The sequence below is a fragment of the Maylandia zebra genome, linkage group LG13 (genome assembly GCF_041146795.1).
Source record: "Maylandia zebra isolate NMK-2024a linkage group LG13, Mzebra_GT3a, whole genome shotgun sequence".
Taxonomy (NCBI): domain Eukaryota; kingdom Metazoa; phylum Chordata; class Actinopteri; order Cichliformes; family Cichlidae; genus Maylandia; species Maylandia zebra.
The window spans coordinates 4,241,100-4,261,615 of record NC_135179.1 but is presented as its reverse complement, the minus strand read 5'-3'; the positions used below and the strand labels follow the sequence as shown (position 1 = coordinate 4,261,615).

At 47.4% G+C, this 20,516-nt stretch overlaps 2 protein-coding genes across 6 annotated transcripts; both read right to left on the bottom strand.

Annotated features, from left to right (window-relative positions):
- Window positions 1-28: 28 nt before the first annotated feature.
- Window positions 29-14,369, bottom strand: LOC112432443 (inverted formin-2-like). Of its 5 annotated transcripts, XM_076891433.1 has the most exons (25): window positions 14,260-14,357; window positions 10,043-10,204; window positions 9,694-9,955; window positions 9,366-9,481; window positions 8,143-8,302; window positions 7,747-7,780; window positions 7,518-7,659; window positions 5,792-5,924; window positions 5,030-5,551; window positions 4,831-4,961; window positions 4,681-4,742; window positions 4,486-4,588; window positions 4,292-4,377; window positions 4,093-4,193; window positions 3,903-3,973; window positions 2,991-3,098; window positions 2,838-2,908; window positions 2,601-2,721; window positions 2,302-2,466; window positions 1,975-2,065; window positions 1,478-1,600; window positions 1,062-1,406; window positions 893-961; window positions 591-647; window positions 29-431 (listed from the first exon to the last, which is right to left on the bottom strand). In XM_076891433.1, exons 2-24 carry the CDS (start codon window positions 10,169-10,171, stop codon window positions 592-594), a joined length of 3,201 nt encoding a protein of 1,066 aa, XP_076747548.1. In that variant the 5' UTR covers window positions 10,172-10,204; window positions 14,260-14,357; the 3' UTR covers window positions 29-431; window position 591. The 5 variants fall into 5 exon arrangements, with proteins under 5 accessions (XP_076747548.1, XP_076747549.1, XP_076747551.1 ...); XM_076891434.1 differs by lacking the exon at window positions 893-961 and having other exon boundaries at window positions 31-431; window positions 14,260-14,356; XM_076891436.1 differs by lacking the exon at window positions 5,030-5,551 and having other exon boundaries at window positions 32-431; window positions 14,260-14,355.
- Window positions 14,370-14,394: 25 nt separating this feature from the next.
- LOC143412456 (centrosomal protein of 170 kDa protein B-like) lies at window positions 14,395-19,932 on the bottom strand. The gene is made up of 10 exons (XM_076891438.1): window positions 19,811-19,932; window positions 19,284-19,485; window positions 17,856-17,993; window positions 17,627-17,716; window positions 17,280-17,358; window positions 17,085-17,143; window positions 16,740-16,857; window positions 16,252-16,353; window positions 15,617-16,129; window positions 14,395-15,330 (listed from the first exon to the last, which is right to left on the bottom strand). Exons 3-10 carry the CDS (start codon window positions 17,958-17,960, stop codon window positions 14,492-14,494), a joined length of 1,905 nt encoding a protein of 634 aa, XP_076747553.1. The 5' UTR covers window positions 17,961-17,993; window positions 19,284-19,485; window positions 19,811-19,932; the 3' UTR covers window positions 14,395-14,491.
- Between the last annotated feature and the right edge of the window lie 584 nt (window positions 19,933-20,516).

Here is a 20,516-nt window from a genome sequence, read left to right as displayed (position 1 = left end):
GTCAAATGTGAAGCAAGGGCGCCACCCGGTGGACAAATAAAAAAATTACAACTCTAAGGCCTCCTCCAAAATGAAAATGAAACTTAAACATCGACGATCCCTTTGACCGTAATTAATTTGCAGTGAAAAATAGCGTTTATAATGGGTTTCAAGGGGCAGAAATCGGCCACGAGGTTCGATAGTGGATGTATGCCTTTTATTCAGCCATTTAAGCTCATTTAAAAAACTCAGACTGAAATTTTAAAATAAAATGGGAAAAAAAATACATGTTTGAAAATTTGGCTATACTCCATTAAACACAGTGGAAATGGTGTGGAATTAAAAAACGCAAAGGCCACGAAATGGTCCCAGGTTCTACAGAGGGTTTTAAACACTTTGTTCTCCTGCAGGTCCAGTCCTGTCGCCACAGAAACAAGTCCTGACCCATGTACCTGGAACCATAGAAGAAGAATAAAATAATAAATGATATTTAAAAAAAGACCTTAAATCCCACAACATAAAAACATTTCGACCAATGAAATGCTTTAGAGTGAAGGACAGCAGTGAATCGCCGCTGACGTGGATTTATGCACAGCTGCAGGTGAGCTCACCTCACTGAAGGATGCATTTTTTCTTTTTCTTCAAACGCTTTCTTCCTGTGTGGCCTTCTGGAGATCAAAGAGAGGATACGATTGGTCGGTTTCTAGATATAAAGCTTATTTCATCATCAACACTAAAGGATGTTCTATCATCGTCTTGATGAGACCTTACAGCCTGAGCCTCAGCTCACCATGTCACAGGAAACACTAATGTTCAGGAACAGGAAGTGACCTCATAGACTCAGAGCTACATCACAACAGCCAGACTGACCCGGCTACATCACCATGGTATGGCAATCTCGACTCCACTCAACTGTAATCTGCGGCCGAGTCTCCGTCACTCTGCTGCAAACACTGAACACAACTTGATCTGTGTGGGTGGGCTGTGGGACAGGAAGCATTAAAATTTCCATGTTTCAGAAACAAACAGCAGCACTGAGCGTGCTCAAAGCCTGAAGCAGAGAGCACAGCGCCTCACTCTACCTGCTGGGCTGGTGTCTAAGGTGTTTGATGCGTTCCGGGGAGCAGAATCTTCCGGGTTAGGATCTTTGCTCCTGTTGACCTGGGTCACATCCTGCTGACTAGCTGTGTGCTGGACTTCCTGCTGCGCCGGTCTGGTGTCCACTTCAGACTCCGGACCCTGGACCTCAGCTGCGGGGCGTTCACAGAGGGCCTGGAGCTCTGAGGCAGCTCTGTCTGGCTCTGCTGGCTCCGGTTCTGGTCTGGTTCCAGCAGGTGGATGTGTGGGAGTCCGGACCTCCTCCCGAGGCTTCTCGGGAAAATCTGGCTTATCTTGGGCCGGTGACATCTGCGTGACCCCGGGGTGACCTGAAAAGGAGAACTTGATCAAACGAGCAGTAGTGACAAGAAAGTCTGCAGAAGTCCTGCCGGGCTCTCACCTTCGACCCCACCGTCCGGCTCTGCCCGTGGGCTTGTCTTCCTCAGCCTGCAGCCCTTCCTGATCTCGGCCAGCAGGTTGTCGACGGTGCATCCTTCGTCCCAATTGGCCATGTCTGTCCTAACTGCAGCACAGACACACGTTCCCCTGTGAGCTTAGCGCACGTGTCACAAACAACAGGTGAAAGCTGTCACTGCATCACCTGACAGCCTCACAGGTACAGCAGCATTTAATCTTTACAAACTTTCTTCTCGTCCTGATGCTGTCACATCATTTCCTTTAAATATTCAGCTGCTGATAAACTGTTGCAGAAAAATGTTGCTGATGTCAGCTATTGATTCTCGACCTGTCCGTCACCGGCCCTTCACATGTCTCACCTGTTCTCCACTTGCACTTGACCTGTCCTTCACCTGCCACACCTGGAGAGACAGGTGTCCCTCACCTGTCTCTCCATTTAAGGAGGGAGGATTTAAGGTGAAATAATGGTGTCTGACTTACTGATCTTTCTGGTGGGGGCTTCTTCTCTCAGTTTCCTCCCTTCCTCCAACCTCTTCCTCCTCTTCTCCTGCTCCCTGTGACCTTCGTTCTCCTGATCGAAGAATAAAAGGAACACACAGTTCAAACTTCAGCAGGCTAACCGGCCCCCCAGAGAGGGCGGAGCTTAACATTTACAGGGAAACAGGACTAATGTGTGGCAGCTACCACACTTTGTCACGGTTCAAGTCAGAGCCGATTGGCTGGCTGAGACATAGTTTAAATGACACATGCAAACGTGCGGCAGGGTATGAGTCCTGCAGACTGAGCCGCACTGCGATTGGCGCTGACCTTGAGGGTTCGAAGGAAGAGGTCTCTGAATGCCTTGATGGTGCTGAAGAGCTCTTCGAGGGAGAAGCTGCTGCTGTCCTCACAGAGGTAGGCGGACAGGTGCTTCCTCTGCTCCTCCACAGATGACAGCAGGAGTTGCAGCTGCTCAACAGCCTGCAGGCTCTCCTGGTAACACCACATAAGAACAACAGGTAAGTTCACCTGGAACAGCAGGTCTGTCCCACTAAAACGGTGTCAGTGAGTGTACAGACTGGATTTATCTGCCCGTAAAGGTGACAGCCTCATCCTGAGTGACTCACCTGTATGGTGGACAGGTACTGCTCCTTCATGTCGTCAGATGAGGAGGAAACGCTCCTCTCTGAGTTTTTCAGCCGTTTGTTTAGAGTCTTTGTTTCAGACTGAATAGAGTCCAAGCTGAGCCTGCAGGTGGAGTCAGAGGGCAACATTTAACACCGCTGCAGGCGAAACACCTGAGCTACCACGTCACAGACTCCACCCAGCAGTCTGTACGTGACTGAACTCCTATATGTGTTTACCCAGCAGCCTTTGCACAGATCTCCAGGTCATCGGGCAGGTTGAGCAGGTCGGGGTGATTCTCTTCAGCCTCCTAAGGGTCACAAACAGCAGCAACTGAATTATTATGAGAATACTGCAGTATTCCCCAGTATTCGTAGTATTCCCAGCATTACCTGCAGGATGTGGTGCAGCAGCGTGACTCTCGACTTGTTGGCTTTGGTTTCGGTCAGTTTGAGCAGAGTGCTGATCTTAAAGCCTTCAGCATTCCCCGTGTGAGTTCCCTGATGGACCATACATCACATGACTAAATCAGACTACCAGCCTTTACATTTTATTTCAGCTAAATAACAGACTGATTTATGATTTGGCAACTAAATGAACTGTCTTGGTAGACAGTCTGTTGGTAGATTTGTGCTGAGCTAATAGTTGGTGCTGAGTCACACCTGCCTGAATGTGCAAACAAATAAAAACAAAAAAAACAAACAAAACACTCCTCGGACGAACTGTTAGTGCAATCAACCTCACAGCTGTGATATTACTGCTTAGATAACTTCATAAAAACTTCATCAGAGGCTCCAGTTAGCTGAGGTGAAGTCCAGCAGTTGCTAGAGGCCCACTCCACAGCAGAGACACGGACATGACTTATTTTTCTTGCACGAAAGGACAAGCATCATGGTGCAGTGGAACCAGCATCCAGGACATAAACAGCTGCATTATACTGCTAACATCTGCACAGACAGCATGTTGATGCTAAACTAGCCAAGAACTTAAGGCCCTTTCGCATAGGATGCGGCACACTGACCGCTAGCTTGTTCTCCACCTGTCTCGCTTAGCGTAAAGGACCCAAACTCTGTGTTGTGCTGGCCGATGCGCTCTGCTTGGAAGTCTTTGACTTTGTGTCCTTCACAAGAGTTTGTGTTGAATTATGTTCAAATTTTTAATAAAACAAAAATATCGCTCAGTCATATAGATGGAAGAGTTTGTTTGTGTGGTTTGAGTCTTCGGGAAGAGAACTGCTTTAGGACCGTCACTGAGCATGCCACACAAAGTAATCAGATTACAAGGAGTAAAAAAAAGATTCTCACATAGTTGAGAAAGTTTCCGACACTCAGGATTAGTTTACAGAAGACTGGCAGCCGAGCGCTCTCCTTCACACCTGCACACAAAACAACACACACAAACAGAAACAAGATCACCACCACAGCAGCCAAACGTGCGTGTGCAGCCAGTGTGTTTGTTGTGTAGCTGCTGTGTGTTTGTCATGTATATACACACTCTGGCAGGCGCGGTCCAGCAGCTCAGCTCTGAGCCTCATAGTCTCCAACACACAGCTGCTCTCCTCACACAGCAACATACACTCAATCCTCAGAGAGTAACTGCAACACACACACACACAGCAAGTGAGTGGACCTGTGGTGAGCTGTGCTTATTTATCTGTGCTTGATGTGTGCTGCAGCTGGCGCTGTCCTCACACCTGGGCAGATCAATGAGCTGCAGGTAAAACTGATCTGCTGATGCCAACTTGTCCTGCTCTGCCAGATGAGACTTCAGGTTCCCTACCTGAGGAGGGAAAGATGAGATACAGGTCAAGTACAGGTGAAGGACAACTGAAGCACAGGTGAGAGACAGGTGGAGAACAGGTGAAGCGCAGGTGACCTCTGCTCTGACCTCATGTTTCTCTGGGAGGAGTTTGATGAACTGTTTCAGGGCCTCAACATCAAACTTTGATCGGTCTCCTCTTCGGATGAGATCCACAAAGTCCTCGTGGGAACTGCAGGTGAGACAGGTCAGGTGATACAGGGATGGTGATGTCACAGCACAGGTGTTTTTATTGGCTGCAAGACTCAGAAAAAGAACAGTCACCATTTGAAGTGCTTGAGGAAGATGTTGAGGTTAAGGCTCTTCTTGGCGTCGATGAAGGACACCTGTGGACAGAATTGAACATGTGGATGTGAAAAAGGTAAAACGTGTAACGCCACACCTGTAAGGTGAAGACAGAGAAAGCTGCGGCACCTCTTTGGGCTCCGTCTTTGACTTGGTTCTGGTCTTGGTCTCAGTCGGAGGGAGACTGAAGAGGTGCTCGATGCTGCAGTAATCTGGCTCCATGGAGTCCAAAGATGTTGACGTCCACAGAGACTCGTGGCCTGTGGACACAGAGTGACGTCAGCTTGGATGAATCCTGCACCTGACCTGGGCCAACACCAGGCCTCACCTGACACCAGTCTGGATGGAAGTTTCTGCCAGTTCAGCTTCTTCATCCGCAGTGTTGGGCAGGGGGTGTGGCTTGAATTAGGAGCGGAGCTGCTATATAACCTGCCCAGACTTTGAACTGTCTCAGCTCTGATGTCACCTGGAGGAGAGGGGGGGAGTGGAGGTCCAGCACCAGGTAAGGGTGGAGGAGCCATAGCACCAGGTAAGGGTGGGGGTGGAGGGGGTGGAGGGAGAGGAGCCATAGCACCAGGCAAGGGTGTGGGCGGCAGTGGAGGGGGTGGAAGGGGAAGAGTCATAGCACCGGGTAAGGGAGGAGGAAGAGGGGGGGCATAGGAAGTGGGAAGAGCCGGAGGCAGTGCTGCTGCAGTGGGGGCTGTCGGAGCATCTTTGGTGAGTGCCTCTGATTGGCTGGGAGGACTGTCTGGTAGTCTAGTCTGGACCGCCCTGTCGATGGTAAGATTGGCTGAGTAAGTCTTTCGGGGGAGGAGCTTCTCCAGCAGGTGATCTGCAGAGTCTACCTCAGCTGCGATCAAGAAAAACAGAGCCGATGAATTCACCTTCGCCTGATCCTGTGAAATGCCCTCAGCTTTGATCATACTCTGCCTGCTGTCATTTATACAAACTGACATAAAACAGGGCCTGCATCTGAACCTTAAGGGACTCTTTACAGGGGTCATCGTTTATATAGAGAGGACACTTCTACAAAGAGGCGGAATCAGAGCTGGACCCAGTGATCTGCTGTTGGATGCACCCTCATACTTACCATCCTGAGCCAGCAGGGTGGCTCGATCCATCAGCAGCTCCAGAGCACACCAGACCTCAGCTCTGTCCGGACCCACCAGCAACAAGGCCTGAAGGATGGACAGCAGCTGCACGGAGGATGGATGGCTGGACACCTGAACGCAGAGAGGGTCAGGACAGGTTATTTTGGCTACGTTCACACTGCAGGTCTTAATGCTCAATTCCAATTTTTTGATCAAATCCGATTTTTTTGTCTGCTCGTTCACACTACAAATAAAATGGGACAGCAAACGCGCTCTAGTGTGAACCCTCGAAGCGGCCGCATGCGCAAAAGAAGACGTCACCCACAACGCGCTCTGTTTAGACCCAGAGCAAATAATATTGTTTGACTGATGGCCCTTAATATAAAGACTTCGGACTTTACGTTTCCCAATTTTGCTTTAAGTTATTTTGTTATTTACATAATAATGTAGATAACCTAATAATGATCCTTATTGCTGTTTTAGAGGAGCACTGCTTCAAAGGATAGTTGCAGATTTCTGTCAAAATCTGCAGATTATACAGTACAAATAAAATGTTCACGTTGTCTTCCCAACAGTTTCACTAACATCTACACTGGATGGCCGGAAGCGTTCGCGATGTCTTCTCTGGCGCTTCTGCGGCGCTGATAATTGGCGTCCGTCTTGTGTCAGTGACGTACAAGACGGATTTAATGCGACGTGACCATCAAACAGCAGTCGCATTCTAAAACATCGGATATGTATTGGATTCAGCACCACATACGAAAGTGACCCAGATCAGATTTGAAAATATCGGATTTGTTCCGTTCACACTGTCACACCATGGTCGGATAGATGGGTCGCATAGGGTCAAAAAAAGAAAAAAAAAAAAAAGAATCGGATTTGATGCGCTTTCGACTGCAGTGTGAACATAGCGTCTGTCTCCTTACATTTCTATCATTGAAAAGAGAACTACCAGCAGTGTCACTTTCACAGATGCTGCGCCAATCGCTCTGAAGGTGGCAGTGTTGGGTTCTGTAGTTTAAACCAGTGTTTCCCAATCTTTTGGAGCCACGGTACATATTTCACGTTAGAAAAATAACACAACATACTACCAAACAAAAATGTCACAAAAAGCATATTGATAATTTTTCCCCGCGCACCATGTATAGCAGAATTGGTTCAGTTTGTTTAGATGTATCTGTCGGCAACCAATTTAATTAGAGCAGGTAGTTGTACTCCCCTCTAGTGGAAGATAATGTAATTGTTCTGCCCATTACTCAAGCCGATTGCTTAGACCAGCGGTCTCCAACCTTTTTTGCGCCACGGACCGGTTTATGCCCGACAATATTTTCACGGACCGGCCTTTAAGGTGTCGCGGATAAATACAACAAAATAAAACTAGTACCGGTACCGAAAAAAAGAAGATTTATTCATAACACACGTGAAAAGACCCAGGGAAACCGAGTTAACGATAAAAACGATAACAAAATAACTCTGACAACCGATAAAAACCCTGAAAACTAAACATTTCACGCCTGAGCCTCTACTCTCGCGGCCCGGTACCAAACGACTCACGGACCGGTACCGGTCCGAGGCCCGGGGGTTGGGGACCGCTGGGCTTAGAGTACCAATTGGGTGGAATAAGATAATCTTCCACGGCACACCTTTGTGCCGCGGCACAGTGGTTGGGAAACATTGGTTTAAACGTTCCAGCTTGAGTCGCATCACTCTTTAAACTGTGGTTACCATGGTGTAGAGCATTGTGAAGACCTGCTGGTGGCTGCTCATATCAATCCCTCCGTACAGCCTCTCCATCTCCTCCATGTCCTCCGACAGAGAGTCTTCAAACACGTCACACTGGATGTTCAGGTCCTTGTCCTGCGTCTCCCTGCACACACAGGCAGGAAACTGATTGGAAACACGACTGATTATTGATTAATAACTGATGTAAGCAAAGTGAGAATGAAGCCAGTACCTGAGCCTGGGGAGCAGGTTCAGCAGCTGCAGACCTAAAAATCACAGACATATATATCACTTCTTATTTTGGTCAAGCAGCAGGACACACTCACACCATGACGACCTCTGAGGGTCTGACACTCGAGCCCTCAGCGAGACCTGACTCCAGGAAAGCCTCCGTACAGGGATGTGATGTCACACTGTGACAGATATCAAGCTCCTCCTACACATAACTCTGATAACAGTTTAATTCAACTTTATTTATACATCGCCAAATCACAACAACAGTCACATCAAGGTCTTTCTGTTGTGAGGTAAAGACCCTACAACATGATGAAAGCAGTGATGTCAGCAATGACATCATGATGATGATGTCAGGGGTGATGTCAGATTGGTGATAAACAGTTCGTTTTACCGATGAACTCCTGCCGCACCCGGTGCCTTCTCCTCAGCTCCTCCTCCTGCAGCACGAGGACGTTGACCATACTTAGCAGCGTCACCATGTAGAGGATGTTGTCGGTGGCGTGAAGCTCATTCATGATCACGCTGAAGCGATACTGCTGCTTCTTCAGGCTCTGAATACAGACGCAGGAAGTGACAGGTCAGAGGACGGACACGGTTCGTTTACACCTTCATTAAACACAACTTCCTGCTTCAGTCTGACTGAAGTGTGATGATTAAACACTCCTAATAACTGTGTCTGTGCGTGTGTGTGTACATGTTATGTTTAGACATCTTTGTGAGGACAGAAAATTGGCATGCCACTATACTTGTGGGGACCAACAGCCCTTATGGGGACAAAGTGCCCATCCCCACAAGTTTGAAGACGTGTCTGAGGCTCAAAATGTGGTTTTAGTGTCAGGGTTACAGTTAGGTTATGGTTAGGGTTAGGCATTCATTTTTGATGGTTAGGGTAAGCAGCTAGGGAAAGGGTTATGTCAATGAGATGTCCTCACTAAGATAATAAAACGAGTGTGTGTGTGCACACGTGTGGTATCCCATGATTCCATGCTGTAAGTTCAGAGCCTGTGAGAACAGGCTGGGCGGGGACGATAAGATCTGCAGCGTCTGAGGTTCAGCTGTTTGTTATGGTGTATCTGCAGTTACGCCCTGATGGTACACAGACCACGTCGTCGTTGCTCTCACCTGGCAGCGAGGAGCTGTGGTGGAGCTTTGTGAGCTCTCTGCTGACTTAGGTAATCAGCCAGTGGCTTTCAGTTTGAGCTGTTCTGCTTGTCATGTTAGCCTTGAAACTAAGTGAAACTGACTCGCACTTCCTTTTGCTAACGTCCTGCCGATAAAGCTTTTCAAACCGACCCAAATGGCCTGCTCATGTCTCCCCATCCAGCTCATGCGACATCTGTTGGTTCGTCCATCAAGCAGGTAAACATGCCCCTCTAAACAAATGAAATCAGCCAAGAGAGCCTCTGAAAGTGACCTGGACCTACAGCAACATTTAACTGTTTATATGACTGAGCGCCAACTGTCCTGACTGCCATGTGAGGCAGAGTTCAGATTACTTAAACTGATCTCATGAAATCACAAATCACCTCAGAGGAGACCGAGAAGGAAGGGAAAAAAGGAAGGACAGGAAGGAAATAAGGAGAGAGGAGGAAGTGGACGAGGACATGAGCATACCTTGTAGTTGTCGAGTGCATCGAAGACGAGGTGGTGTCCCCGAGGGTCGAAGACGGCAAGAGCAGCCAGCAGCTGGAACAGCTGCATCTTCACCATGACATTGGACGTGTCGAGAGCTGAGGGCATATAGGAGGAGGTGGAGTTACCGCTTTCATAAGTAATGACTCTGAGTCGTCATCTTCACCTCACAGGTACACCGGCTACCTGCTTAGCTTAGGCTGGAACAGCCACCTGAGTCTACCTGTTGCTCAGGGTAGCGTGTAAATATGATTTTAAGGTGGTTTTAAGGCAGATCTGCTTCATTCTAACTTTCTGGTCCTCCACCCACCTTGAGCCAGCATCCTGATGTAGCCCTCGTTGTCCAGGATGAAATGCAGCCCTGCGGACGAGTTCATGATGGTCCGGACACAGCTGACGCAGGTGAGCTGCAGCAGAGCATCGGCGATGTGGGCGCAGCCGCGGCCCGACAGAGCCTCCAGCGCCTCCAGCAGGAGGTCCAAACCCTGTAGTTCAAGGAACTGCACCATCCATGACTGATTACTCACCTCCAGCCGCCGCTGCAGACCCGAGTAGTTCACCACTGTGGGAACCTGGAGGGGCAGAGTGACCATCGGTCAGAGCTGTGAGACGCCCTCTCCTTCCCCTGCAGGACTCCTGAGGTTCTGCTTCTTTCCTACCTGCAGCAGTCGGATGCAGAGCTCGGGGTCAGCGTTCTCCAGATTGGCCTCCACCTTGCCGTCAGTGACTGTGGCGGGGCCTCTGGTCAACTGGTCCTTTACCGCCCCCCATTTGGTACTGGTTGCCATGATGACAGGCTAAAGGTTTTACCGATGTTTGAGCTGACGAGGGTTAAAACAGATACAGGTAATCAATCACAAACAATCAATGACATCATCATCTTTTTAACGTCCATGACAAGCAGACCTGACACAAGCGATGACATCACGCCCGTGTCAGCCTGCCTCGGGCTCACAGTTTCACATTCATTAACACATCTCTGAGTCACAAACTGAGCTCCTCCAGTGGACGCCTTTATCTGCTCAGGAGGTCAGAGTCCTTTACTGTGATTGGACTCCATTTGGCTTTAGTTGTGTCATAAATTATTATTTGAATTATGTTCCTGACTGACAGCTCGAGTACACTTCTGATGTGGACCAGTTTTAACTTGGTTTTATTCAGCTCCGAATCAAAGCTCCAAATCACAACAACAGTCACCTTGAGATGCTGTACTGTCTTTGTACTCTCAACAATCATATGAGTAAGAAGTTTTGTGACAGTGGCAAGGAAAACCTCAATTTTAACAGGAAGAAACCTCCAGCAGAGCCAGGCTCAGACCAGTTTGGGAGAGGGAAGGAAGACAGGACAAAGGCACTCTGTGGAATGCATGAATAACAAGAAACAGAGAAAAAGAAGAAGAATGCAGTGAATCAGGCTGAAGGATCAGCTGATTAACAGACTGATAATAAAGCACATGATTGGCTCCAGTAACAGAAAAATAAACACGAAGCGCTCACAGCTATCGTGGCTGTGATTTGGAAAGTGAATGAATCAGACTGAAGGCTACGTGAATCCTGCACTCAGTGTGTTGCAGAGTCTTCATCAGTGAAGAAGAGTGACTGCACGTCACAGCGTGGTGGGTGAAATATGTCAGCTATGTGGTATTTCTGGTATTCAGTGCGTGTGCATGTCCTGACAGCTGAGCACGCTCGCCACATTAACGCGCCGCTGTGAGAAAACCTGAACTTTAAACTTGAAAGGTGGAGTAGGTCAGTCACATGGTCAAAGGGTGTTTCCAGAGGCCTGGATTCAAATCTCCCCCGGGGCATTTGAATCCCCCCCCCATCCAGCCAGCCTTCCTGCGTCAGTAAAGCTTCAGAATATTAAACACAACCATGAAACTTTCAGACTCACTGCAACATGGTCCTAATAAAGTGAGCACTGACTGTGTAAACCAGCAGAAACACAGGCAGGAAATTCACCTGTAAAGGTGTGTGTGGGTGTGTGTGTGAGTGAAGACAGACTGACTGGGGGGAGAAATTCCTTCTCAGCAGATGAGCTCAGGATAAAGACTCTTCCTCTTTTTGGACAGATGCTTCATCGCTTGGTTAAACTGTGGCCTCCTCCTCACGCCCGGCAGCAGAACTTTAACCACGGAAACAAATGCTCCTCAGCAGCAGCAGCAGGTTTCAGTCTTCAGAGAAGGACCGGCAAACAAACTCAGCACTAGTTGTTCCAGTATCGGGAAAAACTGAGGGATGATCCTTTAAACCTGAAGCTCAGGTGTTTGTCATCATTTAACAACTTAAACAGACCTTTCACTGTACACATGCGCATATCTGTCAGTGGTACACCCTCACAGAAGAACAAATGCATTGATCTCAGTGCTGATGGATCAATACAGTGATTGGATAAGAGCAGACCCGCATGCTCCGATTCAAAGGTTCAAAAGTTTAAACACAGTTGTGGCTAAAAACCGCTGACAGGTCGAGCTGTGCCTGCCAAACCGGACTCCCTTCAAAATTAATCGAATTTAGTGTCTGAGCTTCAGTTCACTCGGTGCTGTGGTGGGTTCGGCTCAGCAACACCGGCCGGAGGACGGAGCAGCTTCAGCCGCTCCGCTGCTCCCACAGGTACAGGTGTATTTCACCGGGAACAGAAGAAGCTCATCACACAAACTTACCTGGAATCTGTCACTTGTGTCAAGCCAGCCTCCAGTTTGTTTTACGTTCCCTGTGTATTCAAAGTATTACGGAATGGATGTGGAAACCGGATTTCAAAATAAAAGCCAACTTCGAGTGAATTAACAGGTATGTTAAGAACATAATAACATATAATTTAGGCTTTTTTTTTTTTTTCAAACTCTAATGTTAGATCTATATGACACAGCCTTGTACCCTAATTGTGCCCTGTCACTATCAAGGCCATCTTATTTTGCCTTCCAAAATAAAAGCCTTTTCAAATTGTCCATATACGACCTACTCTTTTAACGATTTCAAAATGCTCTTAAATGAAAAATTCATGTTTCAACAGGATAATTCCACTTTAGATCAACAGTATACAGCCCCACAGTGATACCATATCAATATCAAGTCATTCTGATTTTGACTTCCAAAGTAAAAGCCTTTGACGATGTCAAAGTAAAAGCAGGAGTGACTAAAACAAGCTCTCTTCAATTATTTTGGGATGTTATTTACTTATCAATTGTGAAAAAATTGCTCTGAATAAACAGAGAAGCAAAAACGCTCATGAACTGGCGTGGAGAAAGACGTGTCTGTGTGAACAGGGAAAAAGCTGAACGTGGCGCGGCGCTTCCACGTGCAGTGTCTACCGTCACTCACGAGTAAAAAGACTGCAACATTAAAACCCCTGGAGGATCTTAGAAAAATGCATACACTATTGGTCTTAGAGCCACAAATCGACCACGCCCAAAAAAGTGCTATAAAAAATTTATATATTAATATTTTTTTCCACTTTAAATTAGCCAATCTTTTAGACCTACTTCTCCTTGAAATATTCATGTCAAGTTTTAATTACATTTCGCGGATTTTAACCCTTTATATCCCGGTTTCGTCACATGAGCGCACTGCTTTTTTTGCCCCAAAAAACAAAAAACTTGAATATTTTCCAAAAAAAACATTTGAGGTAATATTCAATTGTTATTATAATTAGGCCTTTGGATGGACTAAAGATTGGCACCAAGAGTCATTTCGATCGCCTTTTATTTTTTTTCCAGGAGCGCATTTCATAAAATGCACACTATCGACCACGCCCAAAAAGTGCAATAAAAATATTAAATATTAATTTTTTTTTTCACTTTAAATTGGTCAGTCTTTTAAAACTACTTCTCCCTGAAATATTCATATAAAGTTTTAATTATATTTTCGTTGTTTTAACCCTTTAAATTACAAAAAAACTAAAAAAAAAACTAAAAAACTAAATATTTTCCCAAAAAAACATTTGAAGTAATATTTGATTGTTATTATAATTAGGCCTTTAGATGGACTAAAGATTGGCACAAACAGTCATTTCGATCGCCTTTTATTTTTTTTTTCAGGACCAGAAAATGGTCTCCAGGCGGCAAATGCTCCTCCTCTAGGCCGAAATAAGTGCATGTTGCCGGGGTAAGTCGCGACGATCACCGGGGCACGATCACCGGGGACTGCTTTTTCCAGCCCACACGTCCGATACCACGTGACAACAAATACGTCATTTCCTGTTGACTAAAAAAAAAAAAGCACCCTCTCATGGTCCTAGGGACCCAAAAATGCTCCCGCACGATCAGCGGGCGAAGCCGCTGCAGCACGCCGGAAATGACGCTTCATTCCCCGCAGGTCTCTTTAAGCAGCCCGCTGTTTTCCAGCCCCGGGTCAAATGTGGAGCAAGGGCACCACCCGGTGGACAAATAAAAAAATTACAATTCTAAGGCCTCTTCTCCAAAACAAAAACGAAACCTAAGCCATCACCCAGATGTTAACGGTATAAATCCTGCAGTGAAAAATAGCGTTTATAAAGGGTTTCAATGGGGCACAAATCGATCCTAGGATTAATAGCGTAAGTTTATCGCTAGCTTAGCCACTGAAGCTAATTTCCGGAAGTCATACTGAAATTTTAACAGTAAATGTGACCAAACTTTTTTTTGCAGACTTTCGCTATATTCCATTCAACACTGTGCAAATGGCAGGTAATCAAAATTTGAAAATAGCCAAAAATAGCCACAAATCGACCCAAGGCCCTCCAGGGGTTTTAACATTAGCATTGGAGGCTAAATAGAATTTTCGACACATCTCCTCCTCTATTAAAGCTCGTTTTCAGCAACCGAACACCAAGAAACATCAAGAAAACCTCACTGCGCCGATAGAATACCGTGAATTTTATATAAGTTTGAATAACTTACCGTTTGTGTAAAATACTCCAATGAGTACGGCAGGCATCCACCACGGTGTAACCAGCAGAAGCACATGGAAAATCGGCCCGGCAGAGCAAACTATTTATTGATCCACGGGTTTACCTGGGCAGAAGCCCAGGGGCCTGCCAAGTTAAATAACTCTCTTCAGAGTTCATTTGCTTGGACTTGAATAACACTGTTTAATAACTCCAACACTGAACACTATTTGAATCAGAATGTGTTAAAATGACACTTTGAGAGTGGAAATCAACTCTAACATCTTTAACCCTGAAATTTTAACACTCCAGTTTTTGCTGTGTATATTTAGCCACACTGATGTTTCTGTTTTTAGTTCAGATATTGTCATCATTGTGGATGTTTTTGCTAGACGCTGTAAATGTGTAGTACGTGTGTGCCACATATGTGTTATAGGCAGGAACACAACGGTTACATCATTATCATACAGCATACGGATGATGATGCCCGATGAGGAGCGAGACGAGGAAGCCGACGAAGCCGCCTCCCCCTCAGTCTTTTCTCTCTTCAGAGAGCTTGACCTCTGAGGGCCGCCATGGCTCTGACTCTTCAGAGGAACCGTCACCTGCTGTGTGGGAGGGATGTGGCCGTGCACAGATGCCGGCCTCTCGCCGCCTTTCCGCCGCTCCAACTTGGCTCTGAGTGTGGAGTACGAGTCAGCATGGGCGGGGTTGTGGGTGAAGGACTGAGAGCGCTTCTTGCGTGGGTTGTCATCAAAGAACTCAATGATGAAAGCTTGCTGAGTGAGGTGCTCGGGGGGCGCCTGTTTGGGAAATTCGGTGGGTGACAGAGCTTTAGGAGGACTCTGGGACAGGGGCCTCTCAGGGGCTACGGGTGAGGCAGAGGCCGGTCTGGGTGGAGCATACTGCAGTGGTTGGTGTAGCTGACTATGGATGGACTGGCCTGATTGGATGACCTGCTGCGACGCCTGGGACAGCTCTGATTGCATAGAGTGCTCAGTGCGGACCGAGTGGTGGGATTTACCCCTTCCTTTGAGAACTGGGTCCTCTGAGTCACTCTGGGTCCCATCCTCATGGTGGTGACCTAAAGACAGGAATAAAGATGTCAGTGAGTACTAGCTTTTGAACTTTGAAGCTCAATGGTCACAAGTGTATGACTGAAGCTTTGATAGCCTCAAACAAAGACAGAAGTTTAGTGGGGTCAGTAAAATCAGAGAAATATCAGAAGATTCAGGGACCGTGTGTCAATAAATTGTTAACAATGAAGTGCTGGACAGGTTTTATCACCAGCAGGAAGCATAATCCCCGATTACCTGTGAATGACAAACAGGTAACACAGGTATGGTCCGGAACACAGGTGCAACTCTGACCTTTCAGGGTCTTGATGTTCATGGCGAGGTCACTCTTGGTGCTGTAAACGTCTTCAGACGGTGGGCGTCTCTTCATCATGCTTACATCACTGTGGACCAGCCAGTCAGCCACCTTGCTCTCTGCTGACATCACCTCTGCAGGTGTGGCCATGATGGCTGTCTTGGTGGGTGTAGCCTGCAGCTTCCTCTGGCGAGTGGAGAACTTGGTGATGTGGTCTTTAATCTTGATCTTCCCAGGCATGCAATCATCAAACTCAATGGTAAAGGAGGCATGGCTCTGAACGACAGGCGGAGTCGGAGTGGGAAGTGAGGGTGGGGCCGGGGGCGTGTCAGTGTCCTTGGTGGGGATCTCATGGAGCTCCGCGCCTGAGGACTTAGGGTGCTGGAAGTCCTTGGTGGGGATCTCAAAGTAGCTCGGCTCACGGTGGTACGAAGGGAAGGCGGACTTTGGCTGACAGTCTGACAGCGATGCAGAAAATTCTGGATCTGCAGAGGGAGCGTCTTTCTGAACATCTGACAGAGGCAAAGAGATGACATCTCACCAACATCATCAATAACGCACCATCAGCTCAATTTAGCTTTATTTATACAGCACCAGTTTACTGCACTCCTCCACTTTATTAAGGTGTGCGTACCTGAATGTGGCTCATCGCTGGTTTGGACTTTACTCCCATAATCCTCCTCTCCCCACCAGGAAGGCTGGCCATACAAAGGAGTGGGCCGACACACCGGCGCCTCTGTCACAGAAACGTGTGATAGGTGAAATTGCCGACCAATCAAAGTGTCCCGAGGAGCGTGAACAAACGACTTTCTGGTTTGTTACTAAAACATTTTCCTGAACGAGCAGATTTATAGTAAAAAATACATCAGAACAAACAGCAACACATCATCTGCGTACAGGAACACACAGCGGCCAGACACCTGATCCAGTACTTTTTAACCCTGCACCAGGCTTTCTGGTGCAGGGTTTTGTGTTACATTATGTTTTGTACAGTGCAGTATATTTTTGACCCTGTGTGATGTCAAAATTTTGTGTTATTGCTTGTATTACGCCCAGTATTGTTAGGAGTACATTTGATACACAGTATATTTACTGCCAGTACTGTTGCTGTATTATTGTTACCCTGTGCGAGGCTCTTGGTACTCTGCGCTTTCTCGCCTCTCGCCCGCTCATCCACGTCACTCTTCTTCCCCTCTGAAGGCTTTAGGCTCATCTGCAGCTGACTGCTGTACTTCTCATGCTGAAACAGAAGAACGAGGCAAACGTACTCAAGGTACTGCAAATTGCATGTACTCACGGTACTGCATGTGCTCACGGTACTGTACATGCTGTGTGTAGTCATGAGAAATTCATGACGCTCTGAGTAGTTTTGGAAATGCAAACTAAATGCAGTTAAACAAGGAAATTAAATAACACCCTCTATGCAGTAATTTGTACAATAGAAAACACACACCCACAAACACCAACCTTTAGGGCCTCCTCTGGGACTTTGTGTTGACTTTTCTCCAGAACGTAGACGTGAGAATGTGAACAACAGCTCAGAAAAATATTAAAATTATCACACACACACACACACACACACACACACACACACACACACAGAAACACACAGGCGCGCACAGACACGCACACAAACAGTGCGTGTGTGCGTCTGAAGGATATCGTATCCGAAGCGGATGATGTCGGACAGTTTGAGGGTGATGTAGGTCTGATCAGGAATCCGAAGGTCGTTTACAAATGTCTGCAGGAAACAAACAAACAAACGTCCAGGTGAAAGTTTCTGATTATGATGCTGAAGTCCACTCTGAAGGTTTTCACTCTTTTGTGATTTTACAGTTCTTGCCTGTTTAAATTAAAGTGGAATTAAATTTTTTTAAGTTAATAAAAAAAAAAAAAAAAAAATCTTTGTACTGTAACCTGTGACTTTAGGCATCACCACCCCCCACCTGTGTTTGCTGCTGATTGGTGGATACCTATGATAATGTACTGATATGTTGTGTATGGCTCACCCCATTGAGGCTGCCCAGGTCCTTCACCAGGTGTTCATCAGTGGTCGGGTTGTAGTTGATGACAGCGTGCTGTTTGTCCACACTGCGAGACTGAGACACACACACATACAACTCTTTTTGCTTACTTTCACTGCGACTCAAACAAGACACCATTACAACTTCCTTTTTCAGACCAACCTAGAGGGAGGCAATTTCTACTAACCCGAACACCTGCACAGGTCAGCCTCACCTGAAGCATCAGCTCGCAGTCCTCTCGGCCCACAAAAATCATCTCTCGGGGGAGGCGGTGTCGAGTCCCCGAACTGCTTACCAGGAACCATGATGTCACACTCATCTTCACAGGCCTGCTGAGAAACCCCAGAGCATCCTGGGAAATGAAGACAGAGGCAGGTGATACAGGTGGGTTTGTGCGGGCCTGTTGTGCCACCGTGACAGATTTTAAATATTTAATCAGACAAAATGAGTCATTTCAGACGATCCTGCTCTTACTGATTTGTGTGTGTTTGAATCCTGACAGCTGAGGCACCTGCAGGTGTGTAGTCAGGTCCAAAAGGACCTGCAGGTTGTCCACACCAGCCTGAGTCTGAGGTTCAAACACCTTCAACTTTCAATTAAGCACTGAATGAACTCCTACAGACATTTTTATTCACAGTGCTCTGATTACAGAGGTTCGGCACAGAAACGGGGTCATGCAGTCAAATATGTGATATTTATTAAAAACACAGAGCATGAGCAAATCAACTGTTCATTTCATCTTTAGAGTTAAAAGTTGAACTAAAGCACTGACCAGCAGAAAATAAAACACGAGCGCTTTATAAAACTTCTAATTTGAAATAACGGCTCAGAGATGATTCTGTTTCCTGGGAAGGGGTTAAAGATATTTCCTATTTCTAACAGGAAATATCCAACTGTCAAATGACCACATGATCTCACACACACACTCGCACAGGTGAGAGTCACTGACATTAAAACTTCAGTTTTAGTGTTTTTCTGCACATATACTGCAGTATCATCAGTACTGTCAATACTTTTGTGTGAACCACACGAACAGATGAAGTGAGAGTTTGGAGTTTGAGCACTGGGTTTTGTATGCAGGAGCTCTTGCAGACACAGCTGAAGGATAGATGAAGCTCCTCTGCAGCACAGACAGCAGTGCCACAGACGCTCTGTCCAATCAGAGGCTGACACACGGGCACACATGGAGTAGATCAGCTCCTCCATCAGTCACTGAGACTTCACATCCACTCTGGAGCTCACTCTGTGAAGCTCTGCCCTTCTCAGGAGGTCAGAGGTGATTGGACGGCTCACTCCAAAGGGTTCCATAGGTAAAAAGTCTGGGGAAGGGAGGGGGGATCTTCCTGTTTTTCATCACGGCATAGAACCAGTGAAGAAAACTGCTCATGATGTGGACAGGTGTGGACAACACACACTCAGATGCACATACACACAGACAACCACAGACACTGAGCTGATGCTGGAGGAGAGGAGCGGCTCTTCAGCAGCATCTCTCCAGGCCTCAGCGCCTCTCGGCGGCTGCTGCCCAGAGCTGCTGCTCCTGTCCGGTTCCGACAGACGTGTGTGTGTGAAGGGTGGGGGAGTTACAGACAGATGACAGACAGGCTCTCCTCCTCCACGCCCTGCCCTCCCCCTCTCTTACCTCCGGGCTCTTCCCCGCTGCTCTTCGCTTCTTGGATCTGGGGCTGGCGTGCTGCGGGGGGGGGGCAGAGCATGAGCGGGTCCCGTTATCCGGACTCACACGGACTGGGGCGGCTCGGCTCCGATGATGCTCTACAACATCTCCTCCTGACGCACCCGCTGCGTCAACACGCACCGCGACAGCGACCACCGCACCGGAAGAGCTGCCGAGACCTTCACAATTAAAGCCCGCACCTGATAACATGCCCAGTGAGGTTCGAACAGGTTTTATTAGAAAAAATAGAATATTACAGTCCACTGCAGCACCGACCGAGTCTGAGGCAGGCACACCGGGGCTGGCTGTCAAATTACCTGGTACTGCCACAGCAGAGGGCGCTGTGGAGCTCTGTTATCATACATTTGGCTTGGCAGTGGTCAGTAGTTAGACTCAGAGGCACTATGTTGTAATTTCGGTGAGTCAGACTGAATTTTCATGTTGTTTTTGTTCACACAAAACTAGCCATTGATTAAAATGAAACAGTGGTTCACCTGCTGGCTAAAGTCACGTGGTAGGCAGGATTCTGCAGATTGTACCGATAGGGATGGTGTGTGCTGAGCCAATCCAGCGGTGCACACCTCACACGACTGAGTCGAATGGCTGTGTAAGTGGCAAGTCAGACCTGCATGATCCAGCAAGACTTAAACCGGAGAGCAGCTCAGAGTCCCTTTTACATACTGTAAGACTTGAGCACGGAAAAGCACGGCCCCCTCAGCGTTGGTCTGCTGAGGAGCGATGATGGAGGATAACTCATGTACGAGTAAAAAGTGTGACCACGCGAGTAACTTCGTCACAGCACACCTGACTGCAGGTGTGACCGTGACGGAACGGCTGCCCTCGGCCTACTCTTATTGTGAAGGCGGGTCGGTTTCCGGTCGCGCGCTCGGCAGTGTGAGGGTTTTCGGAAGACCCGCTCATCGGTAATCAGCACAGATTCTTCTGATCGATCAGCTCAGCGTGCGCCGGGCAGAGGTCACATGATTTGGAGCGCCGTCGCTTCAGTACGGGAAGCGCCGGTTTTGCGTGACGTCACCGCAACGCTGACACGGGGATGAGGATGATGACGTCATCTATTGTAAAAAAAAAAAAAAAGAAAAAGAAAAAAAAGTAAATAAGCACGTGCACGTCTCCGGTTCATGGCTCTGCGTGTGACCGTCTGTGAGCTGCAGATGAAGAGTCTACCTCACATGTGACTCA

Coding starts and splice junctions, on each gene's coding strand:
- LOC112432443 (XM_076891433.1), bottom strand. CDS start 10,171: ATGGCAACCAGTACCAAATGGGGGGCGGTAAAGGACCAGTTGACCAGA. Junction 4,194..4,291: donor CAGCTCATTGATCTGCCCAG/GTGTGAGGACAG, acceptor TGTGTGTTGCAG/TTACTCTCTGAGGATTGAGT. Junction 2,467..2,600: donor AGTACCTGTCCACCATACAG/GTGAGTCACTCA, acceptor TGGTGTTACCAG/GAGAGCCTGCAGGCTGTTGA.
- LOC143412456 (XM_076891438.1), bottom strand. CDS start 17,960: ATGAGTGTGACATCATGGTTCCTGGTAAGCAGTTCGGGGACTCGACAC. Junction 16,858..17,084: donor TCCCAGAGGAGGCCCTAAAG/GTTGGTGTTTGT, acceptor CTTCTGTTTCAG/CATGAGAAGTACAGCAGTCA. Junction 16,130..16,251: donor CAGCGATGAGCCACATTCAG/GTACGCACACCT, acceptor TGCCTCTGTCAG/ATGTTCAGAAAGACGCTCCC.